Source organism: Prionailurus bengalensis, chromosome B4 (genome assembly GCF_016509475.1).
Source record: "Prionailurus bengalensis isolate Pbe53 chromosome B4, Fcat_Pben_1.1_paternal_pri, whole genome shotgun sequence".
Classification (NCBI taxonomy): Eukaryota; Metazoa; Chordata; class Mammalia; order Carnivora; family Felidae; genus Prionailurus; species Prionailurus bengalensis.
The window spans coordinates 77,992,212-78,018,364 of record NC_057358.1 but is presented as its reverse complement, the minus strand read 5'-3'; the positions used below and the strand labels follow the sequence as shown (position 1 = coordinate 78,018,364).

At 42.8% G+C, this 26,153-nt stretch overlaps 1 protein-coding gene across 5 annotated transcripts in view; it reads right to left on the bottom strand.

Annotated features, from left to right (window-relative positions):
* SCN8A (sodium voltage-gated channel alpha subunit 8) overlaps positions 1 to 26,153 on the bottom strand; it is a 178,331-nt gene that overhangs the window by 115,980 nt on the left and 36,198 nt on the right. For all 5 annotated transcript variants that reach the window (XM_043563958.1, XM_043563960.1, XM_043563957.1 and 2 more), the window contains exon 2: positions 5,825 to 6,154. In XM_043563958.1, coding sequence (XP_043419893.1) covers positions 5,825 to 6,100 — 276 coding nt within the window. In that variant the 5' untranslated portion in view covers positions 6,101 to 6,154. The remainder of the gene's footprint in view (positions 1 to 5,824; positions 6,155 to 26,153) is intronic.

Sequence of the window (26,153 nt, the reverse complement as noted above, 5' to 3'; positions counted from 1 at the left end):
CCAAGAGCACATGGGACTGTGTGTGTGTGTGTGTGTGTGTGTGTGTGTGTGTGTGTGTATGCGCACACGTGTGTGTGTGCCTGTGTGTGTGTGGGTAAGGAGAAAATTGTAAACATTGCTGGGAACAGGATGCCCTCCTATATCTAACCTGAATTAAATCTAAAAGCCACTTCTTAGTAAAGGTAGGGCTAAAGATCTTAATGTAGCACAGGAATTCAGAAGGTAGAATCAGTTCTGGTAGAGAGAATCAAGTCAGGCTGTAAGGAAGAAGAGGGCCTTGGACGAATGGGTCGAGGGTCAAAAGTTTCATGAAGTTAAAGGACATTCTGAGAGGAGGTAATGGAGACCAGGAGACAGGGGGTACTAGGGAAACAGAAAGCAGTCTGCTCCAGCTAAAACATAATGGTGACAGACACATGTGTGAAACACAATGAGAAGGATATAGGTATAGGCCCAACTCTTATCTTGTATTTATTATAGGTAAGGAAACTGAAGCCCCAGAGATTTTAAGTGATTTACCCAAAGGCAAACAAGGGGCAAAGAAAGAACTAAAATGGAAGTTTTTATGTTTCCAGCTAGGTGCTCTTTTCATTGTCCCATTCTGTCGTTGGGGACGGGTGGGAGATCTTCCCTTTAAAAGTAAACATATACAGAGAGGTTAAATGAGTTGCCTTTAGATTACATGTCCAGCTGACTAGTGGCAGCAGTTGATACTGAGCCCGAGTCTCTGGAACAGCTTGTCGAGGGCCGCTGCACGACTTAGCAACTTCACTGGAGAAGGTAAAATCCTGGAGCTAATACAAAGGCCATCCTTCCCCTCAGAAGCATTGTACCTGTCAGGACCCATCCTGAAAAAGGTTATAAAACCACAGGGACGATCAGGGATGTGGGTGAAAAAGCAGGTTCTTCTTCCTGTCTCTAAATTTGCCTACCTAGCTCCAGAAGGACTCACCCAATGGAGTGGAGTATCGATGAACAAAACATGAGAAAAGCGGAGAACTCGAAATGTGTTGTAATAAACTGAGAGTTAGAAGGCATAGGTTTTAGTTTTGACTCTACCACCAACACGGGTGCTGGCTTTTGACAAGAACTTTACCCCATTAAATTTATAAGAGGAGGATGATGAACCAGCCTATATCTAAGGCTACAATATTCTAATTTTCTATGATTCTGGGTAGACTCCAATTTGCAGGAAAAGAGACAGGAAGAGTTGAAGGTACACTGAACTCTGAGAAACAACATGTAATTTAATGCAATAGGAACGAGCCCTATTTAAAGGCACATCAGTCCATCCTATAATTTCGATTTTTGTTTACATTTATATTTCTGAACAGAAAAGGACACACAGAGCAATTACCAATTTTAAGAAATGGGAAAAGGAGTAGGAGTCAACTCTGAAGGCCTTTTTCAACTTAATCCATACACTTTCTTGCTGCCCCACTTAAGATGGTTATTGGAATAGATGTGGCCATTTGAAATTCACTAAGTTATTATTAAGAACTGGAGAGAGGCGTCAGGGTGGCTCAGTCGGTTAAGCGTCCGACTCTTGATTTCAGCTCGGGCTCACATTCATGACGTGGAGCCCCATGTTGGGCTCTGTGCTGGCCGTGGAGCCTGCTTAAGATGCTCTCTCTCCCTCTGCCCCTCCCCTGCTCACTTGTGTGCTTCTCTCTCTCTCTCTCTCTCTAAAAAAAAAAAAACAAAAAAAACAAAAAAAAAAAACAAAGAAAGACTTCAACAGGCTTAAGAAAATAGAAAGAAAACCAAGAACAAAGACATGTTGGCGAGTTCAAGCTTCTTAGAGTACCTATTTGGTTTTGAATATACATATATAAAGAAACTCGGGAAGATCCTACTAAAACAGTGGTCACCTGTTCAGGGAGACAGAAGTGAGCAGATGAGGGAGAGATGTAAAGGGGAGACTTTTTACCAAATAACTTTAATTGACTTTTTAACCATGTAGGTAAATGACTTATTTTTATTTAAAAATCAAATAAATTGGGGCGCCTGGGTGGCTCAGTCGGTTAAGCGTCCGACTTCGGCTCAGGTCATGATCTCACGGCTCATGAGTTCAAGCCCCGCGTCGGGCTCTGTGCTGACAGCTCAGAGCCTGGAGCCTGTTTCAGATTCTGTGTCTCCCTCTCTCTCTCTGACCCTCCCCCGTTCATGCTCTGTCTCTCTCTGTCTCAAAAAGTAAATAAACATTAAAAAATATATATTTTTTTAATAAAAATTAAAATCAAATAAATAAATAAATATAAACATCCCCGAAATTCTATTTTTTGCAAGCAACTGTTGAAAAACAAGAAAGCCAAACAAAGGAGACATTAGAACAAAGTCCCAAGAGGCAAAGAAAATGTTGTAACACTGGGAGGTCTGAGGAAACCCAAAGAGAGAATCATCTAGACTGTTTTCAGGGACCAGCTGGGAAAGTCAGTGAAATGCAACATGCACAACACTGTTGAGGGCCTGAAGTAGCTTATGATAGCTCAAACCAGCACCAGCTGGTACAAGAGTGTCTTAAAAAATACGACACACAGGTTTATGTCCCCGTGTCCCTGGAAGAGTGTGAAATCCACAAGGGGATAAAAATGAGAACTCTACAAATGGGGAAGTAGTTTTCCTTCACCCTCTAAAACAGAGGGAAGGAAATGAGACACCGGTGTCAATGAGAGCCATAAAAGCGATTAATTAGGTGGAAAAGGAGACCTATGAGGAAACGGGAAAGAAATCCACTTTTAACATTTAGCAAAGAAATTCTATTTGGGAAGAATTATTTAAGGCAGCCCATGAAACACAAACATAAGGGAATGTCCTCTTAAAGTCATTTCTACTCTCAGGATTTTTTGATTTGTGGGTTAGTTCCCAGTGTGCTTCCTTGTAGAGGAGACCTTGCTAATTTGGCCTAGTGAAAGGCCTAGTTAGTAAGAAGTATTAGTAATGCCAGGGAAGACCTGCAAATAAATTTGAGCCAGCACATTATTAATCAACTAAAAAATCCCTCGCGGGGCGCCTGGGTGGCGCAGTCGGTTAAGCGTCCGACTTCAGCCAGATCACGATCTCACGGTCCGTGAGTTCGAGCCCCGCATTAGGCTCTGGGCTGATGGCTCAGAGCCTGGAGCCTGTTTCCGATTCTGTGTCTCCCTCTCTCTCTGCCCCTCCCCCGTTCATGCTCTGTCTCTCTCTGTCCCAAAAAAAAAAAAAAATCCCTCGCTTTGGGGCGCCTGGCTGGCGCAGTCAGTAGAGCACATGACTCTTGATCTTGGGGTTATAAGTTTGAGCCCCTTGTTGGGTATGGAGAATACTTAAAAATAAAATCTTAAACAAAAACATCCCTTGCTTATAAGGACAATTAATACTTCCGAAGTGCTACTAATGTTCTTTCTTGTCACAAGTGTTAGTTTGTTTGCTTCATAACAATCATTAAGCTATGCATTTATGTTTTATGAACTTTTCTGCATGGCGGTATATTTCACAATAAAAAAAAATGATCACCAAAAAAAAAAAAATACAATTAAAGTTATCCTTTCCACAAACTATATACCCTTGTGGTGAGGCCAAAGGCTGAAGTCATCCTGTCTATCATGAAGAACCAGTCTCCTGATGGAGCTCCACCAACATTCCTACCCAAGGAATGACACCCATCAGGGCCAGAGATCTGCCCTCTCTGAGGCCTCACTCCCAATCCAGGGTAACTGAAATCTGAGGCATTAGGAGAAAAGAGGCTACCTATAGGGCAGACACCAGGGGAAAAGGCATGCAAAGGAAAACAGGGCCCTGTTGATGTGTATTCTTCATATATTAAGTTGGGTTTAAGAAAAGGAGATTGAATCTGCATTTGAGTTGGAAAGATAAACAGTTCAAATAAAAGCAAAACAGTTCTGGCTGCCTGAAAGGCCAGGGTCCAAAGGGCTTTACATATCTACTTATTGCACTAAGAGTACTTTCTGAAAAAGTCACACCATTGGCCAACTCACCTAAATAGGCACAACCTAAACCCTGTGATTTGTCATTGCTTTGTACCTCTACTAAGATCATGGATGCAAGGATAGGAAAGTGTAAGAAGACATTTCTAAAAATATTTCAAAATTTTACAATGGGATGAAATGTTCTTCTAAAAATAGCCTAAGATTCCACGTTCCCTTGTTCACTAACCCAGAAAGTTAAAGCCTGCCTCTTCCCTCACCCATCTACCCCACTCGGCAAAGGCCCACATTACAAAGCCAGACTTTAAAGAAGGGAAGAGTAACTGAGCAAATCAATGAAAGTTTATGAAAACTACTCAGCTCCAGAACTTGAGATGTGAAGAAGTCCTTAGAAAGTCTGTCCAACTTCTCAGTTCTAGATGAGAAAATTTAGGCCCAAAGAGGTGACACATCTTGCTAAAAGGACATGAACTAGTTTTGGGAAGTTGTTTTATTTATAACTTGCTTTTCCCATAAACTATTTGAGGCATCTTGAACAATACACATATGAGAAAAGAGAAATATAGATCAGAAACATGGTGCATTATGGTAGAGTCAGGATTTCTTACTTCTGGTTGACTGTCATTCACATCACTTCATGCTTCATTTCTTAAACTTTCTATATTTCCCAGTGGAGGATACAGGCCACTGTTGGCACTTATATCCTGAGTTGCAAGAGACGTGAGTGAAGGACCATCTTGTGTAGACAACGTCATAACTGCCTTTGCCATCCTGAGCCAAAAACGCCTTCACAACTACAGCTGGGTCAAGAGATCAACTGGTCTCATCTTACTTCTGTCTCGTTATTAAGCCAAGAAACTAAAATTTCTTCCAAATTATGAGCCCGAAGGACAATTTAGTTAAGGGAAGCTTATGGGGCAGTTTTGTTAATATAGATAGTTGAGTTAAGCTTTATATTTGTGAATATGTTATCACACACAGCCTTTTCTCCCCTCATCTGGAAACACCTCTCAATCTAATTCTTTAAATGACCTTTGTCAAATGGGGGATCCCTAGAACGGTGTTTGGCGTCAGTCCTCAGTATGCCATGGCTAAGTAGTTGGCTGGCGGATTAGTCAGGGGGCTTTGCTTCTCCACCTGTTGCCTTGCTGCAAAAGAGAATCATGAGAAAGAAGCCCACGGTTGGGTCAAATGTTTGTTAGAGGAGTTTGAAACTCTTGGCCAAATGAAGACAAGTATTTATTTCACTTGTACTTCTTACTGGCAAGAGTAACAGAACTGACTCTAATGTAAGAATGAGTGTTGGCTCAAGCCGGACAACTGAGTAACAAGGCCAAAGACCTGGTCTCCTCACGGGCCCAGTTTGGTTTACCCTCTACTATTCCTGTCCCCAGCAGCTAAGATCTAATGTCACCAAGGGACAGAGAAAGTTCCGATAGAGTACAAATCCATCATCTCCTTCAAAACAGTAGGCTTTGCTGATGTTGTAACAGTTACATCATCTTTATATGTAAAGATGGAATTCTGAGTGGGTGTGGGAGACAGATTCTACCTGGCTGCATCATCTTTCGGTACGCCATCTTTCTTGGACTCTATTAAATAGTCCCGTTTCATTTATGTTCTCTTTTGTTTTTGTTTTCGAATCTGTTTTCATCTTTTTCTGATCTGGCCTGGAGCCAAAAACTGAAGCCTCATTAACAGACTCGAGGAGCGTCAAGGCCCACAAATGAGCCCGAGCAGCAATGACACTGAAAAACAAACCCCATTAACCAGAACCGAAACAAAGGATTAACTACTTATCCAAACTCTGGCAAAGGGACAGTTCTTCCTCCCCCGTCTCCCCTAAGCCTGTTAGGAAAGGGGTGTCTGAAGCCGCACTGCCGTCTCCTCCAACTCACTTTCTGCGTCAAATAGTATGGGTCAAAGTCCTCCAGGGGAACTGCAACCAGGCCTTGCGGGATGTCCCCATAGATGAAAGGCAAACTCTTCCCCGCTTCCAGGTCACTGTTCGGCTTGGGCTTGCTGTCCTCATCGTCTTCCCGATGACTGCCTTCGGCCTTTGGCGGTTTCTTGAGCTTGCTCTCGGCAATGCGCCTCTCGATGTTTGCCAGTGACTCAGGGGTGAAAGGCTTGAAACTATCAGGGCCTGGTGGTGCGAGCAGCCGCGCTGCCATCTTCTCATCCTGCAGCAGCTTCGTTAGTTATGCTGCGTCCGGGACAGGTCAGCTCTGGAAGAAACGGCAACACAGACAGCAGTAATCAATCGCTGCTCTAAAAAGAGGCCAGACCAAACCATCTCACTCTCGACCTTTATTCACAACCTCCGCAACACATAGTTTCTTCTGTGACACGGGTGTTTTGCTCTTCAGAAAATCTGTGGCGGGAATGGGCGAGATGATGCTCATAAGCCCCTCTCAGGGGAATGGTCAGCCAGGGAGATCCAAAGATGGGAGGCTCCTAAATTGCTCGTGTTTGTTACTTACGTGCAACTCACTGTTTGTAAACCACACACAACCACAAACATACATCCCATACCTTCAACGGACTTCTATTCTAAACTAGTAAGGCATATTTGACATTACCCAGGGGGACGTGTCAGCTTTGGAATCCTCCTGTGATGCTCAAGTCACCCTCCTGTCCTGGAAGTCTACTCCCTACAGAGATACTCTTTCTTCCAAAGACAACGCAAGGGCAAACTGTCACTCTTTCCAGATTCCGGGTTCTGAAAACACTAAACCCTTCAAAACTTTGGAGGCACAACACAATAAAGACAAAATAGCTCCCATCTGCTTTGGCTCTTCCATTTCGAGTTATTTTTCAATCCACCAAGTTGTGTAAAATCCATCTGGTACAGAAGTCCAGAAGTGCGTGCTTTGCTGACCAAGATCCTGCCAGGGACAACCGGGGGCCGGGGGTGGGGGTGAGGGGAGCAATTGGTGGAGGAATCTCAGAGAACTTCCTCTGATACAACAGCACCACACTGCCACAGGGTGAATGATGGCCGAAAGACCTGCACGCAGCCCAGAGGGGCTCAAGCCAGGAAGGACAGAAGTAAGAACAGAACAAACCAAGTTTTTCTTCTAAAAGGAAAAATGAGGGGCGCCTGGGTGGCGCGGTCGGTTAAGCGTCCGACTTCAGCCAGGTCACGATCTCGCGGTCCGGGAGTTCGAGCCCCGCGTCAGGCTCTGGGCTGATGGCTCAGAGCCTGGAGCCTGTTTCCGATTCTGTGTCTCCCTCTCTCTCTGCCCCTCCCCCGTTCATGCTCTGTCTCTCTCTGTCCCAAAAATAAATAAACGTTGAAAAAAAAATTTTTTTTTAAATAAAAGGAAAAATGAAGTAATGCCACACGAGAGCCAGTGATTTCTAAGCACAGGATCTGAAAAGCCCGTTTCCATGTTTACACAGAGTCCTGGGTCATTTAAAACACACCCTGAAACAGGGGAATCCCTAACATCAAAAGCACGCATGCTTGGTGCCTGTCACAAAAGGACCTGAGCAGGTGAGTCTTACCACGAAGGCTTTAGGGTTGCACCGGCATCTCATCTGGTGTTCCTGGTGCTGCTTTCTCCCTTTAGTTTTGTGAGCTCCACAGAGACAATCGGGGAACTTCTTTTAGAAAGGCTAAAGATTGTTCTCTCCCTCCTACTTAGCCCTCAGGGTCCACTTCAAGGCAAGTACCCATAAAACTCAAGGCTCCTCAAGAGGATGGTAGTAGAGTTAACTCTAAATAATTTGAGAGTGAAATACGCCAGGGCTCCTTTCATAAATACACCCGCAGAGATCCCAGATTTCTCTAGTGGTGGTGATTGCTAAGTGTTGCAGAGGCAGTGTGTAGCGTCTATATACGGGCTGGTCAGCTCACTCCCTTACAGCATGGAACTAATGAGGCCAGAACCACAAGTCCGCCCTCACACACACCAGAGAGCCTCACAGTGTGCTGAAAAAAACCCCACTATTCCATAGACCATGGGGTCAAAGAAATCATTCTCACGTGTGAAGCACAGGATTCCTGAGATGCAAAGGATTTTAGAGATACAGTCCATTTCATTTTATAGATTAGGAACCCTGGGGTCCTAAGAGATGAGACAACTTGCTCAAAGTCACAGGGCCAGGATAGAAATCACAGCCAAAGAGCTCTGACTCTCCAGCTCCCACTTTTATTATGACCAGTGTCAGTCACCCACCCTCCTGTCCTACTCCAATCCCAGCGGGAACGGTCTGGATCATGGAGTAAATCACGCGCAAATGCCAATGCTTTTGCTGCTCTAAGACTTTATTTGCAACGTTTCCCTCAAACTAGAATTCCTTTTCTCTCATTCCTTCCTTCCTCTCTATTCCTGAATTGTCTCCACACGAATTTTCCTCCCTGACTGCTATAGCTTTACCATGATCTTAGCTAACCTTTATCCACTACTTACTATGTTGCAGGCACTGTTCCACGCACCTTACTTATATTAACTCATTTAATCTCCAGAACAACATACGAGTTAGATATCATCATTCTCCCCTTTTAATAGATGAGAAGAGACACAGAGACCTGCCCATAGTTACACAGCTAGAAACGGGTAAATCAGGATTCAAAACACCCTATTCATACTTGTTTGGGCTCTTAGTCATTGTTGAACTGCACCATATAAATTCCCAGAGGGCATGGAGGGTGCCTTAAACTACTTTTGTATCCCTTTCACAAAAAATGGGACTATGCTTGAAACCCATAATTAGGTTAAATACCTGGGACCTCTTGGCTCCCACAGTCACACTCATTCTGAACTCTGGTTCCTACCTGGAGGACAAATATTGCAATAGTTGCTCCCAAATGGAAAGTGTCCATCGAAAGATGAATGGATACAGAAGTTGATATATATATATATATGTATATATATGTATATATAAACATATTCTGATATATATAATATATGTATTATATATAATGTAATGTTAGCCCTAAGAAAGAATGATACCTTGCCATTTGCAATAACATGGGTGGACCCAAAGGGCTTAATGCTAAGTGAGATTAAGTCACACAGAAAAAGGCAAATACCATATGATTTCACTCATATATAGAATCTAAAGAAACAGCAGAAACAGACCCATAGAGAACAAACTGATGGTTGCCAGAGGGGAGGAGAATGGGGGGATGGGCAAGGTGGATGAAAAGGAGGGAGAGATACAGGCTTCCAGCTATGGAATGAATACATCATGGGGATGAAAGGCACAGCATAGGGAATATAGTCAGTGACATTGTGATAGCATCGCATGGTGAGATAGTAGCTACACTTATGGTGAGCATAAGATTTGTCCAATCACTATGTTGTACACCTGAAACTAATGTTAACATTGCAAATCAACTATTCTTCAGTTGAAAACAAATACGCAAGAAGTGACTGAAGATGCTGACAATTTCTGTGACCGCATTGCACAACCTGGGTTCTTCACCGCTCACCCTATCCAAGGCTAAGTTCTCCACCTTTCTTCCTGGCTTCTCCAACACCATGGTCCCTCAATGATCCCAGCTCCCCCTCACATTCTCAATCTTCACTTTTCCTCTCCTACATCTGTATCTTCTCCCTTTATATCTCCTGCCCTGCTCTCTCTCCATTTGGTTTAAGTGATCTTCATTGTATGTTATCTTGGTTCTATCCACAACTACAGTCTCTTCTCTCGGGGCTAGCCTTCTGCAATCTCTCTGCAACACTCTTTCAGGGATCTCATCTACCCCAAATAATCTGTACCTGGGTGATTTTCAGATTTCTAGCACCAGTCCCAATTGCTCTGTTGACCCCCACAGCCGCCTGTCACCACTTCAAAATTAAAGTATATAAAACCACTCATCTCTTGACTTCCCAAACTGATTCTTTCTCCTGGCTTTCTTAATTCTGTTATGAGAACCATCGTTTTAAAGAGCAAAACAAGAGGGGCCGAGTGGCTCAGTCAGGTAAGCATCTGCGTCTTGATCTCAACTCAGGTCATGATCTCACTGAGGGTTTGTGAAATGGAGCCCTGCGTTGGGCTCTGTGCTGACAGTGCAGACCCTGCCTGGGGTTCTTTCTCATGCATATGTCTCTGCCCCTCTTCCACTTGGTGTGCGCTTTCTTCTCTCTCAAAATAAAAAAAAATAAATTAAAAAGATGTTTATAAAAACAAATCAGAAACAAACAAACAAAAAAGAACCATCGTTTTTCCAGCCATCTAGCATGGAATCTGTCATTTCTGCTCTGTCACCCTTTGCTGTCCTTGCCCAACCAGTCACCAGCCTTACTAATCCTTCTTTCTTCTGAGTTTCCATTTTCAACAGCATCACCCTCACCAGGGTCCTAATGCAACAGCCTCACTTGTAGACCAGGCCTCAGTCCAACAGGTACATCTCTGCTTCCATTATGTCATTTCCCTCCCTCAGGCCTCAGGTTGTCAGAGGAGACAACCCTCACATGCCACTCAACCGCCATTCAAGGTCTTCTACAACCTTACGCTTCTCAAACATTCTCTTCTACTGCTTCCCCGCAAGAACATCTACACTGGTGACTGTTTTTTGTTTTGATTTTCTAGGGTTTTTTTAAAGGTGGAACATAATAAAGTATATAGATCTCTAGTGCACGGATTGGTTACTTTGTACAGATGTATACATCTGTGTAACCACCATGCAGCTTAAGTAATAGAAGATTTATTCCAGCATCCCAGACAGCTCTCTCGAACTCCCTTGTCAATAACCACCATCACCACCCATGCCCAGTAAAGGCTGTTCTGACATCTATCTCCATAGATTAGTTTGGCCTGTTCTTGAACTTCATATAAGTAGAATATAAAATACTCTTCAGGGTCTGCCTTCTTTCACTCAACATTTCTGTGTAATTTATCTTTGTTGTGTATGTACCAGTGGTTCATTCTTTTTATTGCTGGGTAGTATTCCACATATGAACACAGCATGGTTTATTTATCCATTTTACCTTGATAGACAGTTAGGTTGTTTATGGTTTTAGGCTATTATGGACAAAAGCTGCTAAGGATGTTTTTGTGCATGTCTTCTGGTGGCCACATGTGTTCATTTCTTTTTAGCGTATAAACAGGAGTAGAATGCTGGGGTCAGAAGAGGGCATGTGTTTGTCTAGCTTTGGTGATACTCCCATTAGAAATGTAAGAGGGTGAAGCGCCTGGGTGGCTCAGTCGGTTAAGCATCCAACTTCAGCTCAGGTCATGATCTCATGGTTCGTGAGTTCAAGCCCCATGTCAGGCTCTCTGCTGTCAGCACACAGCCGGCTTGGATCCTCTGTGCCCATCTCTGCCCCTCCCATGTGTGCGCTCTCTCTCTCTCTCTCTCAAAAATAAATAAACATTAAAAAAAAATCACAGTCTTCTTTATTTCCACCCATTCTAATGTGTATATATAGAGGTACTGCAGTTTTGTAAAAAATAATTTACTGAGGTGAAATTTATATCACATAAAATTAACTTCAGAGTGAACAACTCAGTGGCAATTAAAACACTCACAGTGTAGTGCAATTACCAAGTCTATTTAGTTCCAAAACATTTCCATCAATCCAGAGTAAAACGCTTTACCCAATTAGTTTCTCTTCATTTCTCTCCCTGTCCACCCCCCCCCCCCCACCCCTGTCCTGAGCTCCTGGCAACAGGAGCTGTCTGTCTGTGTTCTGTCTCTGTTGATCTTTTCTGGATATTCATACAAATGGGAATTATATAATAAGTAACCTTTTGGGTCTGGCTTCTTTCACTTAGCATCATGTTTTTGAAGTGCATCCACACTGTAGCATGTGTCAGGACTTCAACTCCTTTCTATGGGCGAGTAATGTTTCGTTACACGTATCATAATTTGTTTATTCATTCATCCCTTGATGGACATTTGCGGTCTTTCCATTTTTTGACTATTGTGAATAGTGTGTACATATGTACTTCTTTTAGTTCCTGTTTTCTTTTTTTTTTTTTTAATTTTTTTTTCAACGTTTATTTATTTTGGGGACAGAGAGAGACAGAGCATGAGCAGGGGAGGGGCAGAGAGAGAGGGAGACACAGAATCGGAAGCAGGCTCCAGGCTCCGAGCCATCAGCCCAGAGCCCGACGCGGGGCTCGAACTCACGGACCGCGAGATCGTGACCTGGCTGAAGTCGGACGCTTAACCGACTGCGCCACCCAGGCGCCCCTAGTTCCTGTTTTCAACTCTTATGGGTATACACCTAGGAGTAGAATTACAGGGTCATATGGTAATGGTATATTTAATTTTTTGAGGAAATGCCAAACTTTTCCTACGGTGGCTGAGCCATTCTGCATTCTCATCAGCAATGTAAGGATCCAATTTCTCCATATCCTAGCCAGCACTTGTTATTTTCCTTTTTAAATTCTTTTCTAAATTTTTTTATTACAGCCATCTTAGTGGGTGTGAGTGGTGTCTAATTACGGGTTTTGACTTGCATTTCCCTAATGACTAAAGAGGTTGAGCATTTTTTTCATGTTTGTTGGCTCAGTGGAGTTTTTATTTGCTTTTCTCTGATGGTATTGAGCACCTTTTCATATGTTTATTGACCATTGAGATATCCTCCTTTGTGAAATGAAGTCTTTGGCCACTTTTTTCTATTGGATCATCTGTATTTTCTCATTGATTTGTGGGAGTTCTTTGGATATTTTCCATACAAGTCATTTGTCAGATATATTTCAAATGCTTTTCTCCTTTTTACTTTCTTAATGGTGTCTTTTGATCAACAGTAGTTCTTAATTTTGCTAAAATCCAACCTATCAATCTTCTCTTTCATGTTTTCTTTGTTCTGAGAAATCTTTGCCTATCCCAAGGTCATGCAGTTATTAGCCTATGTTTTCTTCTGGAAGCTTCACTGTTTCACCTTTCTTATTTAGATTTCAAATAATTTGGAATTGATTTTTTTTATATATAAGCTAGAGGTCAAGGTTCTTTTTTTTTTTTTTTTTTTCCTACATGGGTATCTCATTGACCCAGTATCACTCAATAAAAGGCTAGTCACTGGGGAGCCTGGGTGGCTTAGTTGAGCGTCCAACTCTTGGTTTCAGCTCAGGTCATGATCTCTTGAGTCCCCGGACAGGCTCTGTGCTGGCAGTGCAGAGGAGCCTGCTTGGGATTTTCTCTCTCCCTCTCTCTCTGCCCTTCCCCTGCTCACACACTCTCAAAATAAATAAACATAAAAAAAAAAAGAAGAAGAAGAAAGGGCTGGTCACTTATTTTCATTGACTCCTAAATATACTTTTCATTTTCTTGTTTTAAATCTCCTGAAGTCATCCTTTCCTCCTCTTCAAGGTTCTAGCTGTCCCTTAAAACCAGCTTAAATTCCTTCTCCTGAAGAAACTGTCTTGCAAAAAGTAAAAATAAATTTTTTGGATTTAGAAGGAACCTTAGAGGCCAGTGAGTCCAACTTTCCTTACTTTACAGATAAGAGAACTTTGCAAGAAGCAAGAAAGGCTGAGTTATCTAACTGCTAATTAGTGACACATGTAGGGCTAGGACTCAGGTCTCTTGGCCTCCAACACAACACTCTTCTTACCATAGCACACAGTCTCCTGGGTAGCACACCTTGCCCATCAGACCACCCCAGCCTCAGCTTTCTTCGTCCTGCAGTGATGCCATGAGACAGTCAGCCCAGATGACAAAGGAACAAGAAAAGCCACTTTTAACCCTAAGAGTTCTGAAAGAGACTGAACTGGACTCAAAGTTGGGAGAAAGAGACGGTTAGGATTCCCTTCTCTTGGTCATCCAGTAGGATTAAGATCTTAAAACATTAGCTGTGGTCTGTAACTACAAATAGAAATGAATCTAAATTAAGGGGAGAGGGATATAGGAGAGGGAGAGAAAACTGGCTTTGGAGTGGTTGTGACAGGGATGAAGGAAGAGAAGTCATGCCGGAGGAGTTGCTAATGGAAACATCACAGGCAAGGGTACACAAGAAAAAAATGTTAGGAGGAGGGCCAAATAGCAATTAGTATTAAACACTTGTCTGACTTGAAAGAAAAGAACGAAGTTGGGAGACTTATACTTTCTGATAGCAAAAATTACTACAAAGATACAGTTACCAAAACAGTGTGGTACTGATGAGGGATAAAAGCAGGAAAATGTTCATCTTTAGCCCTGAAGGCTGACTTATAGCCTGCACAGTTCTGGTAAGGATCACATATATGCTGGTTGCTACATTCTTAAAGGGTCTCATGACAGCCTGTAAATCTCACTGATAGCTGATACTGAACTGAACGATAAGCACTAGAGAAATCTCGTGAAAGTAGTTTTAGGAGTAGAAATTCGAAGAAGACATTTATGATCTAATACTCCCTGCGTGTCCCCATCCGCTTGAGCATGAAGCGTCACAGAGCCTCGTGAGCAAAGCCTCACTGAGCAAAAGTGCAGCTCTTTCTGTCCAAGGGACTCTTGTCCCCGTGCTACTTAAACAAACTAAGTTGCACCATACAACATCGCAAGAATTCTTTTTTGGCCATTGCAGGGGGTGATCCCGCAACAGTAGTGGCATAAGACAGTCATATAGGCCAATGAAATAGCCCAGAAACAAACTTATATATATATCGTCAAATGATTTTCAACAAGGGTGACAAGACCCTTCAATGAGGAAAAGGAGAGGTTTTTCAAAAAATGATGCTGGGAAAACTAGATACCCACATGAAGAAGAATGAAGTTGGACCCTTATCTTACATCACATACAAAAATTAACTCAAAATGGATCAAATATCTAAATGTAAGAGCTAGCCCTATAAAACTCTTGGCAGAAAATGTAGAGGGAAAGCTTCATGACATTGGGTTTGGCAAGGATTTCTTGCATAGGACACCACAAGCACGGCAACAACAACAAAACAGATATAATGGACTGCATCAAATAAAAACCTTTGTGCATCAAAGGGCACTCAAGAGAGTGAAAAGGCAACCCACAGAACGGAAGAAAGTATTTGCAAACCATATATCTCATAAGAGATTAATACTCAGACTTTATTTAAAAAAAAAACCCTACAACTCAACAACAAAGCAACCAACCTGGTTAAAAAAATGGACAGAGCACTGGAATAGAAATTTCTGCAAAGCAGACATACAAACAGTCAATAACCACATGCAAAGATGCACAACATCACTAATCATTACAGAAATGCAAATCAAAACCACAATGAGAATGAGATACCACCTCACATTCACTAGAATGGCTGTTCTAAAACAAAACAAAACAAAACAAAACAAAACAAAACAGAAACTAACAAGAATTGGGAAGAACATAGAAAAACTGGAAACCTTGTGGAAAACAGTATGGCAGTGCCTCAAACAATTAGATATAGAATCACCACAAGATTCAGCAATTCCACTTGTAGGATTATACCCAGAGAATTGAAAGCAGGGACTCAAATAGTTTTCTTCTTTCTGTGACCCATGGTCACAGTGGCATTACTCACAATAGCCAAAAGGTGGAAGCAACCCAAATGTCCATGGATAGATGAATAGACAGAAAAGATGTGCCATATTTGTACAATAGAGTATTATTCAGCCTTAAAAAGGGAGGGAATTCTGGCACATGCTACAACATGAATGAACCTTGAAGACATCATGCTAAGTGAAATAAACCAGACTCAAAAAGACAAATATTGTATGATTCCACTTATATTAGGTACCTACAGTCAAATACATAGAGACAAAGCAGAATAGTGGTTACCAGGGGCAACGGGGAGGGGGCAATGGGAAATTATGTAAATGGGTTCAGAGTTTCAGTTTGGGATGATGAAAAAGTTCTGCAGATGCATAGTGGTGATGGTCGTACAATGTAAATGTACTTAACACCGCTGAATTGTACATTTGAGGTGGTAAATTTCATATTATATGTATTTACCACAACTTTTTATTTTTATTTATTTTTTTTAAGTTTACTTATTCATTTTGAGAGAGAGAGAAAGAGAACGCAAGCAGGGGAGGGACAGAGAGAAAGGGAGAGAGAGAGAATCCCAAGCAGGCTCCGCACTGCCAGCATAGAGCCTGACTCAGGGCTCGAACTCACAAACTGTGAGATCCGGACCTGGGCCGCAATCAAGAGTTGGACACTTAACCAACTGAGCCACCCAGGCACCCCATTACCACAACTTTTTAAAAAAGAAAAAAAAAGCAAATAATAATTTACTGTGCTTCCTACCATATGCCAGAAACTGTACTGATGATCAATGTAGCTCCCTGCCTTTAGGGACCTTTAAAGTCTTCTGGGGGTGATAGACAAGTAAACAGGCAAAGTACCATATGATAAATCCAATAAAGTAAAGCAGGTTTTTATAGACACACACAAGCGAGACCCCTAATCTAGTTTGGAGAGATGAGGGAAGGCTGTCTGGAGAAAGTGATATCTCAGCTAAAGCCTGAAGGATGGCTGGTGGAGTAGGGGGTGACAGGAAAATGGAGAAGCTTTGCAGGAAGAAGAAACAGCATGTACCAGAGACCTCAGACAAGGGAGAGCAAGTCACTTGGGTACTGCAAACAGTTCAGTGTAAGCCGACTTCAGAAAATTAACAGATAAGCAGGTGCCACATCAGGAAGGCAAAGACGTTATCATGGGAAGGAGTTCTGATTTTATCCTGAAGGCAATACAGAGATGCTGAAGGTTTTTAAATGGGCAATGACTTGATCAAAGTTGCATTTCAGAAAGATTATTCCAGCTACAGTGTATAGAATGAGGTGGGCAGTGGGGAGATGGGTGGGGGAGGAGCATGATCCGAGGGAAGAAGACCACGTAGACTGCTGTAGTGATTCCGGTGAGAGACAACGGCAGCCTGAATCAGGCAGCAGCAGTAGGGAGGATACTCCACGCTCCTGTTGACTACTTGAAGTGGGAAGTGAAGGAGAAGGAAAATCAAGAAAGAGGCCCAGAGTTTTGTCATGGGCAAACGGAGGGAAGGTAGTAAAATTCAGTGAGACGGGGAATAAGATGTGACGCACACCTTGGGGGTTGAGATGATGATTTGGACTCTTAAAAGAGTTGAGTCTGAGTTGCTTTGGTACATCCAAATGGAGCCACACTGATAGCAGTAGATATGCAGTTCTGAAGTTCAAGGGAAAGACTTAACCCCACGAACTAAAAGAAGAGAAGTGTGGTGGAGAACACGAGCTAGCCCCCGAGGACTGCCAGCCAGCTCTCCGCATGTTGATGTATGGTGCAGGTGGGATCAGCCAGAGGAGCACTGCAGCGCTGCACTGGGAGGAAGGTGGGCGGCTCTAACCACCCAAGAGAAAAATGCAGCCAGATGGATGGAGTTTACACTGTCCCCACTCCCTAGGCCCCTCCTTCCTCAAGTGACAACTAGATGCTAGGCTGCCAATTTTCTTTGTCACTTACAGATTTCATTTTGGGAACTCATATAACAGTTCTAGAAATTGAAATAAAAACAATTTGGTCAAACCTTCATTTTACTCATTTGAAACATAAAAAATTGCAGTCCTAACCCTCTCTTGATGGCATCAAAATCTGGCTCTCCCTCCTACAAGATCTCAACAGCCCAGGCTCACCCTGGTGACTGCCAGCACCCATGCTAACGGAGAGCGGCCCTGAGCATTCTGTCACACTGGCTTTCCACCTCATGAGGCCACTCTGAGGTTTGTTCTTCCTAAGCTTCACACTCATCAAACTCTCCCAAAGCTGACCTATTTCTGCCTCTGATTCTCAATAATTAGAACTGTCTTCCTAATCCCTTTAAGACAGTCACCCTTCTGTGATTTGCATCTATGTCTTCCAGCAGATACCCTTTGAACGGTCTGTTTATAGAATATTTTGAAAGAGGCCTAATATGGATACAAACATAAAACTGACCATGATAAATACATCCAGGATTCATAAATAACTCTACCAGGAAAGGCTTGGGAAGCACTTACACTTTGAGTACTTGAATATCTTGATGTAAAAAGGCATTTAAATAAGGTCAAAACCAATTATTACCATGATTGTAAGTGGATCCAAATGTTTCTTGGAGCAGGTCCCATCAGCCCAAAATGAAGACAGGATTCCGCCATGTCTATAGCTCCATACAACCACAAAGCCTACTCTTCTCTCTGCTTCTCAAGCTATGGCCCAATCAAGAGGTCATTAGACTTCACCTCTCTGGCCCTGCAGACACTACAAGTCAAAATTTTCCTCAATTTCATCACTTATCCCCTATCGCCAATTTTCTTTTCTTTCCTTTTTTTTTTTTTTTCAAATTTAACTGGCTTTCCATGTTTCCTTTATTTCTTCCACAAGGCACAGGAGCCTTTTCCCTTTATACCCCACACACTAAACCCTTTGTAGATTGTGGTTGTTGCCCCCACATCTATCGCCATTCCCTTCACTAGTCTCCTGATTCAAGTGACAGTGCAAACAATTTTTTTCTTGTTCATGGCATTACAATTGAAATTTGAGATCGGTGGCTCTCTACTTCTTTTGGTCTCAATTCCAACATGCACGTTAGATTTTAACCTCAATTTCCTATGCCTTCCTTTCGTAGTCATATTGAGACTCTCCTCTCCACTCACTTGATCCTTCCTCCCATCCCCAGTGGTCTAAAGAAAGAGCAGATGTTGTCTTATTTTCCACGGGATTGCTTCCATGTTTTTCAGAGAACTAAACTATCGATACTTGTTAAGCATCTAGAAAAGAAATGTCACTTAAAAGGTGCTCATACTTCTAAGGAAGACCAAAACATTTGGGAAGCTGTATTTCATTCCAAGTGTCTTAGGTTTCCAGTACAACTCTAGAGCCCAGATAAGAAACTCACTTTACACACTCTCCCATCAGCATTTATTGGGCCAGGTGGGAACAGGAAAAATCCTTCCATATGAAGAAATATGGTTGGGGGTGGAGGGAGAAAGTAGATGTACACACAAAAAGATTATTATTTTTAAAAATTATGTTATTATATAACTGAGGATAAGAAATCAACACATCTCATGGTTCATGTTGTTCTTTTCCTTTACAACTGGACAGAGTTCATCAGCTCAAGTCCACTGAATATATGATTTGGGTTAGAGATTCACGGCCTCTGACCCAAAATCCAATGGTTTTAAGCTATATCTCTACTATATAATGACTATCAGCCCTACTAAAATGACAAAGAAAGTACAGGGATAAACACAGTGTCTAACAAGTAAAAGGTGCACAGTAAATATTAGTTAATACCACCTGTATCATCAGTTTAATTTTTTTCTCACTTTGTTCAATTTTCATAAAATAAATAAAAAGCCAAAACAATGTCTGAAAAATCATTGCCTAAATCTTGCTGAACAAAGATGGCATCACTGTGGAAATAAATTTTTGGTGGGCAGTCAGTGACACAAAATACTATTCATAAATGTTCATTTTTCAGTTGATACCAAAAAAAGGCAAAAGTGGATAATAAAAAGGTGGCTAAGGAGGATCAATATGTAGGCATATCTATACTCTGTTATAGATTATATACAGCCAGGGGCATGCCTGCCAAGGTCAGCTGAGGGACGAAGAGGACTTCACTCTCAACAGAGAAAGAGATGGTAGAAATGCTTGAGGGACTTGGCAACAACTTTGACAAGTGAGGATGAAGGTACGGACTAGGGTAACATCGGCCTCGTAGGGGTGTTGTGCTTTTGTCTGCGTATACTTTTTTGTTATACAGATTTTAGAAGTCACAGTATTTCACAGCTGGCCTTATCTTTGCCATCTTCAAAACTAGGGCATCTGAATATAATAAGGGTTATGAGGTTTCTGCTCTCCATGATTGGTTAAGACCCTCGCCCACATGCTTCTATAGCGCTTGACAATTTCCAATCATACTACTTCTGGACAGCTAACGTTACCTTTGCTATAGAGATTTTTTTTTTTAATTATGACATCAGATCAAGACCTCTACTACACCCCCAAAAGAGAAACAATCTTAGGCCAAGAGTGAGAAGCTGAGATTACAGTTTGGATATTGTCACTGACCAGCTGTATGACCCTTAATAATTCAATTCACCTATCCAAGCCTTGGTCTTATTTACAAAAGGAGGGAGGTAAGTAAGAGGGTTCATAGAGGCAGCGCTGTAGTTTGTCAACTAATTGACCTTGGGCAAATTACATAATCTTAGGGAACCTCCAGTTCCTCATTTAAGGGTTAAATGAGATAATGCATGTGAAATAGGCCACAATAAATAATGATGATCATACTACTACTGATAATTATAGTTAACACGGAGCATTTACTACATCCTCTAGGCACAGTTCTAAGAGCTTTTATACCCTTTTCATCCTTCCAACAACTCTGTGAAGTACTTATTGTTATCATTCCACATTATCTTTTTAAGTTTATTTTTTATGTTTATTTTGAGAGATGGCGAGCGAGCGGGGAAGGGGCAGAGAGAGGGAGAGAGAGAGAATCCCAAGCAGGCTCCGCACCATCAGTACAGATGCTGATGCGGGGCTCAAACCCATGTACTGTGAGATCATGACCTCATGACCTGAGCCAAAATCAAGAGTTGGGACGCTTAACCGACTGAGCCACCCAGGCGCCCCCAATCCCACATTATTGACGAGGAAACTGAAATGGAGAGGTTCAGACACTTGCCCAAGATCACAGAGTGGGACTCAAACCCAAGCTGCTTGGCTTCAGAGTCTGTGTTCTTAACCATTTCACCATGCTACTTCTTATCAGCACTCTTCTCCCTTCACTGAACCTGTTCGAAGATCCCTTTCAGTTCTATGATTCCAAAAATTAATTAGCTGCTGTAGACTCTGACAGGCTAAGCAAAGCTGGCTTCTCTGAGAGAATTACTGAGGTTCTGAACATATAGGCTTCAATCAGAAAGAACTGTGTCCTGACTCACCTAGCATCAAATAACTATATGTCGAATAAAGGAATGAACACGGAGGCTAAGAAGAGGTCTAGTGCTATTCGGTTGATCCTTGCCACAACAATGACCCAGAATTCACTCCTTCAATTAAGCACTTCTTGAGTGTCTACTATGTGGCACTGGAAAGCTTAGAACTTAGAAAACTGGTATCACAACACATTCTTCCAAGTCACTATCTGTCATTCCTGTTGTAAAGGAGATTCCTGCACCGGATGGTAGAAAGTTGGATTAAAATGTTAAAGCTTTTCGCTTCCAATCATCGGAAGTCTTCTTCAAATAAAATCTCAGATGAAACATCAATAACACAGACAAAAGCATCTCTGCTCTAACTGATGCAGGGAGTGGGCACAAGGTCCACCTCACTCGTCTCGGATCACCCCTGCAGAGTGTCAGGATGGCCCCAAAACCATTACTCAAAATAATGACTGGGTATCTTTCAAATCCAGAGCTCACTGGACAACAAGCACAATGAATCTGGGACTATTCACTAATAAAGCTCACTTGATACGGACATACAAAAATGTATGAAAGTGGTTATGTGCAAAGCTGCAAAGCTGGTGTAGTAGCTATAAAGATTGGGATAATATATATTGCCAGGCACTTTATGAACACTACCTTTAATCGTCACAACAATCTAGTAATGCAAATATTGTCAGCTTCATTTTACCACTGAGGAAAAAGAAACTCAAAGGAGAAAGAAAAAGTAATTCCCAAGGTCACACAGGAAGTAGCCTCCCTCCAAAGCCCACATGCTTTCCCCAGTACCATGGTGCCTCTGACAACGACTAAGGTCAAGCACTCGCCTACTCCAAAGAGCTCTACAAACAAGAGGAAGACTTTTAACGAAACCATGAGAATTGACAGCTTCCACGCAGCTTTGCTACTCAGGCAACACACAGGTTGCTTCACTGGCCAAAAAGGGTGACACCCAAACTGGGTCACATCATATGGCATTCAAAAGGCACAGAGCGCCAAGGCCTTGGCTGTGGCTAAGAGGTTGGAGTATAGGCACCACAAACATCTTGCCGAGCTCCTATGGTTTTTGCTCTTCACTTGCTGCATCAGTCACTAGTGGAGAGCAGGGTAGATCCACTACATGGTTATCAGAAGACAGGGTGCTGACCAAACTCAGAAGCATCGCTCACTCTTCTTCGAGGCTGTCAGGGGAAGGGAAGATGGGCCACTCAAGCAGCCACTTTGGCACTCACACATGGTGACTACATGGGAGACACAGGGAGACACAGACAACGGGATGGCCATGGGGATAATAAAATCATCCTCCTCACACAGGGTTACCGCAAGGAGCAGAAGAGAGAATATCAGGAGCTCGCAGTGTCGTACAAATGACAATACGGTAATACGCTGCAGCCTGGCTGTGAGCTGTGAGGAAATCATCGCAACAAACAAGCCAACGTGGTCAGCCATGATTAAAAACAGGATAGATCTTTCCTGAACGAGGTTTCAGACTTGTTAGGAGTCTCAGGAGACCGGGCTGACAGCGATAAACTGTGCAAACAGTTGCTGAGGCTACAAACGAACGCCACCTCTTATCTGCATAGCGCTCTAACATCTATAGAGCACTTTCTCATCTTTACCTCATCTCATCCTCGCTTGTGAGGTTCAAGGAGAAACGAATGCTAGACCCCACTTCCCAGAAAAAGGTATCCCGGGTTAGAGAGGTTAACTGACTTGCTTTGTATCCAACAGCCAGTGGCCAGGGACAAAATAGCAAATGGTCCCCTGTCCATCTTCCAAGGAGGGAGAATTTCTTTCCTGTTGAGACTAGCTATCTTCCTCGCTGCTGAACAGAACAAGGAGTAAGAAGGGAGAGGGGGAAACTACATAATAATTATAATGGTGGTGATGATAAAGAGGCCAGGCAGGAAAGCTCTGGGAATACAGCTGATGCGGGAGATGGGTTTCAGCTGGGGCTGGGAAGTTTGCAGACAGAACAAAAAGGAGAAAGCAGGAGACAAGACAGCGATTATACAGAGTGGCTAACGAAGATCTTTTAGCAAGTCTAGTGAATTAATGTCCGATACATCCTGCTAATCTTTAAAAAAAAAAAATTTTTTTTTCTTTTGAGAGAGAGCATACCCGTGGGGCGGGGCAGAGGGGGAAAGAGAGAATCTTAGGCTCCATGCTCAGGGAGGAGCTGGACACAGAACTGGATCCAGCAATCCTGGGATCATGACCCGAGCAGAAAACAAGAGTTGGACGCTCAGCCAATTGAGCCACCCAGGCACCTCTTTCTTCCTGCTCATCTCTTTAAGAATCATCTGGTAAACATGCGCATTACTCATGAAGTCTTTTGGAATTGAGTGTTTTGTTTCTGTTGTTTTGCGGTTGTATGGTTTAGTTTTTTGGGTGCCTTAAGACGAACGCAGGGTAGCTTACAAAAGCAGGCAGTTACATCCGAGGGACATGGGCAAGCGGCAGGGCGTGGCCTGGCACTGGGCGCTTCTTTCTGCCCCACTGCTTTTCCCCTGCGATAACACACTGCCACTAGGCACTGTGGACACCACGTGGGCGGGGACTTCACAGAAGCATCCACGAACACGGCCCACACGAAACATCACCTCCAAATAGAAAGCACAGCAGCTCGCCGTGTTAGGAATACTATTAGTAATGCTTTCACAACCACTTTCCAACTGGACTTTCACAACCGCCCTATGGCAGCCCCACAGAGGTGAAGTGACTTGCTCAGAGTCACAAAGACGGCACGTAGCACAGTCAGGACTTAAACTCATGGTGTGGCCCTTCATCCAGTTGCGTTCTTCTGTAGTGCGACGTTTCGGGAAAAGAACGTTATAATGGGACAAGCCCAGTGGTAGCAAGATGAGAAATCTATTTCTAATCTCATTTCTAATAACATTAACAAAATTTAATCTTACACTTTTCCCTGAGATGTCCCAAGTTCTCTCTATCTACTCAGAGGAGGTGGGACTAACCAACATCCTGTAGGAGACATTAAAACAGAAAATTGTTCATAACTGTTATGATACCCTGACTATTGTTAACCACTTCACCAATGACAAATGAACTGACTAATCCTCACAGCTGTTGGCACAACCCAGGCAGCCTCAGGGACAGTACAGTCGTTCTAAACTGGAGACGCAGTCGGAAACTGAAATGAAATTTAGCTTTGATGGCCGTGGCTCCCTTCTGCTCAAAAATCTTCAGACTCTCCACTGCTTTTTGATTAAAATTTAAATCTTTAAATGAGCAGTCAGGGCCCTTTTCAGCCTATTAATAGCTATTCTCTGCTTGTAGCTTCTGCTTCACGAAACCACCCCTCGCTCCTACTGTACTTTTCCATTGCCACACCTTTGCTTGCACTGTCCCCTCTGCCTAGAATGCTATCACGCCTAACCTTGCTGGGGACAGCAGTTCATATTCCCCCTACTCAAGACAACTTCTCCTGCCCCTCAGTATTTTAATTTTTTTTTTTCCAACTTTTTATTTATTTTTGGGACAGAGAGAGACAGAGCATGAACGGGGGAGGGGCAGAGAGAGAGGGAGGCACAGAATCGGAAACAGGCTCCAGGCTCCGAGCCATCAGCCCAGAGCCTGACGCGGGGCTCGAACTCCCGGACCGCGAGATCGCGACCTGGCTGAAGTCGGACGCTTAACCGACTGCGCCACCCAGGCGCCGCCCCCCCCCTCAGTATTTTACATCCTCTCCTCAAATAGTATTTTACGTGTCTATGTTTCATTTTCCTTAATTATACGTGCCTCAAGGGCAAAGGTCATGCTTATTAACCACGGCATCCTCTCAATGCCTTGCCTGGCACTGGGCTTTGTCCACAAAGAACAGAGTAGGACATGGGATAAGCGTTTGCGGCATAAATGGAAGAATGGTATTCAGCTTTTGTCTTAAGTAAGACAACAGCTATATTAGAAGGCAAATTGACTTTGATACCCCTTAAATAATGCATCTAACAGTTTTGAGATCTTCAGTAGTCAAGGGAACCACAGCTCAAATCAACTATTGAACTAAATTTCTGCTAATCACACCATAGTCAATGATCTCTGTGCTAAAGGTTAAGTGATAATTTGGGAATATGACTTGTGGTCAATAAAACGAAGCATCCACTCGGGCTAAAGTTACCATGCCTTCATTCAGACCACCAGGTGGAAGATGGCAACAATTTGAACTGAGTCCTCATATTAACAGGACTATGATAGGTTGAGGCATTCTACAAAAACTGTGTGAAAAAATGAATACTCGGGATAGTAGTTCGCTTGGAGAAAGGTAGTAAGTGATCAGGAGAGGCAGGAGGAGACTACTGGGTTGCTGGGTACACAGGTGTACTCACCAAAACTTGATCAGCATACACCCATGATTTCTGCATTCTTCTGTATGCATCTTGTATTTCAATAAGAAGTATTTATAAAATGAATACTGATAAAACAACTGACCTATATTAAGAAATCAGACCATTTAAAGCAAGAGTTAAAAACTGCACTTAAAATCCGATAAGAGGAAGGAACAACCAATTTAACAATTTTTTAATTGTTAATTATCTCAATCCTGGGTGCACTTTCATCATTTCCCTACTTCCTCCTTTGTTATTTTCTTTTTTTTTTTTTTAATTTTTTTTAATGTTTATTTACATTTTTGAGAGAGACAGAGCACGAGTGGGGGAAGGGAAGAGAGAGAGGGAGACACAGAATCGGAAACAGGCTCCAGGCTCTGAGCCATCAGCCCAGAGCCCGACGCGGGGCTCGAACTCCCGGACCGCGAGATCGTGACCTGGATGAAGTCGGACGCTTAACCGACTGCGCCACCCAGGCGCCCCGTCCTTTGTTATTTTCTAGTAAGGTGCTGGCATTTAAAACTCTGGCTTTTCATTTCTCTACTTAGAGATTCCAGGGAGAATTCTGAAATTCTTATTACTCAATTATTTCTCTTGTACCTATGAGCAAAAAAACCTACTTTAAAGTTTCCCATCAAATGGGTCAGTTTCCAGAAGGTCCCCCTCAGCTGTGACCTTTTCATCCATTTGTTCATTCAAGAATTATCTACCGGTGCTTTCTTCTATGTGCCGGACGCTGTGCTGGATCCCAAGGAATGATTCAATAATGAACAAAATCCCTGCATCCTATCCTGTGGAACTCACACTGCAGTAGAGACAGATGGATTACCAGCCAATTACAATGCAGGGACACAACAGCATTAAAATACCAGGTACCTTAGGTACCAAAGATTCACATAACCCAGAATGAGGGGCGGAGGGGGATGGGAATGGGGTGGATTGTTCTACGAACATGTGAAATGGGTGACAGGGACAAGGAAAACGGAAAAGTTTAACATTAAGTTTATTTCTCTGGTTTGATTCAGCCTATCTCTAACCCCACGAGACTTTCTTCCCACTAGGAAGTGGTTAGCTTGT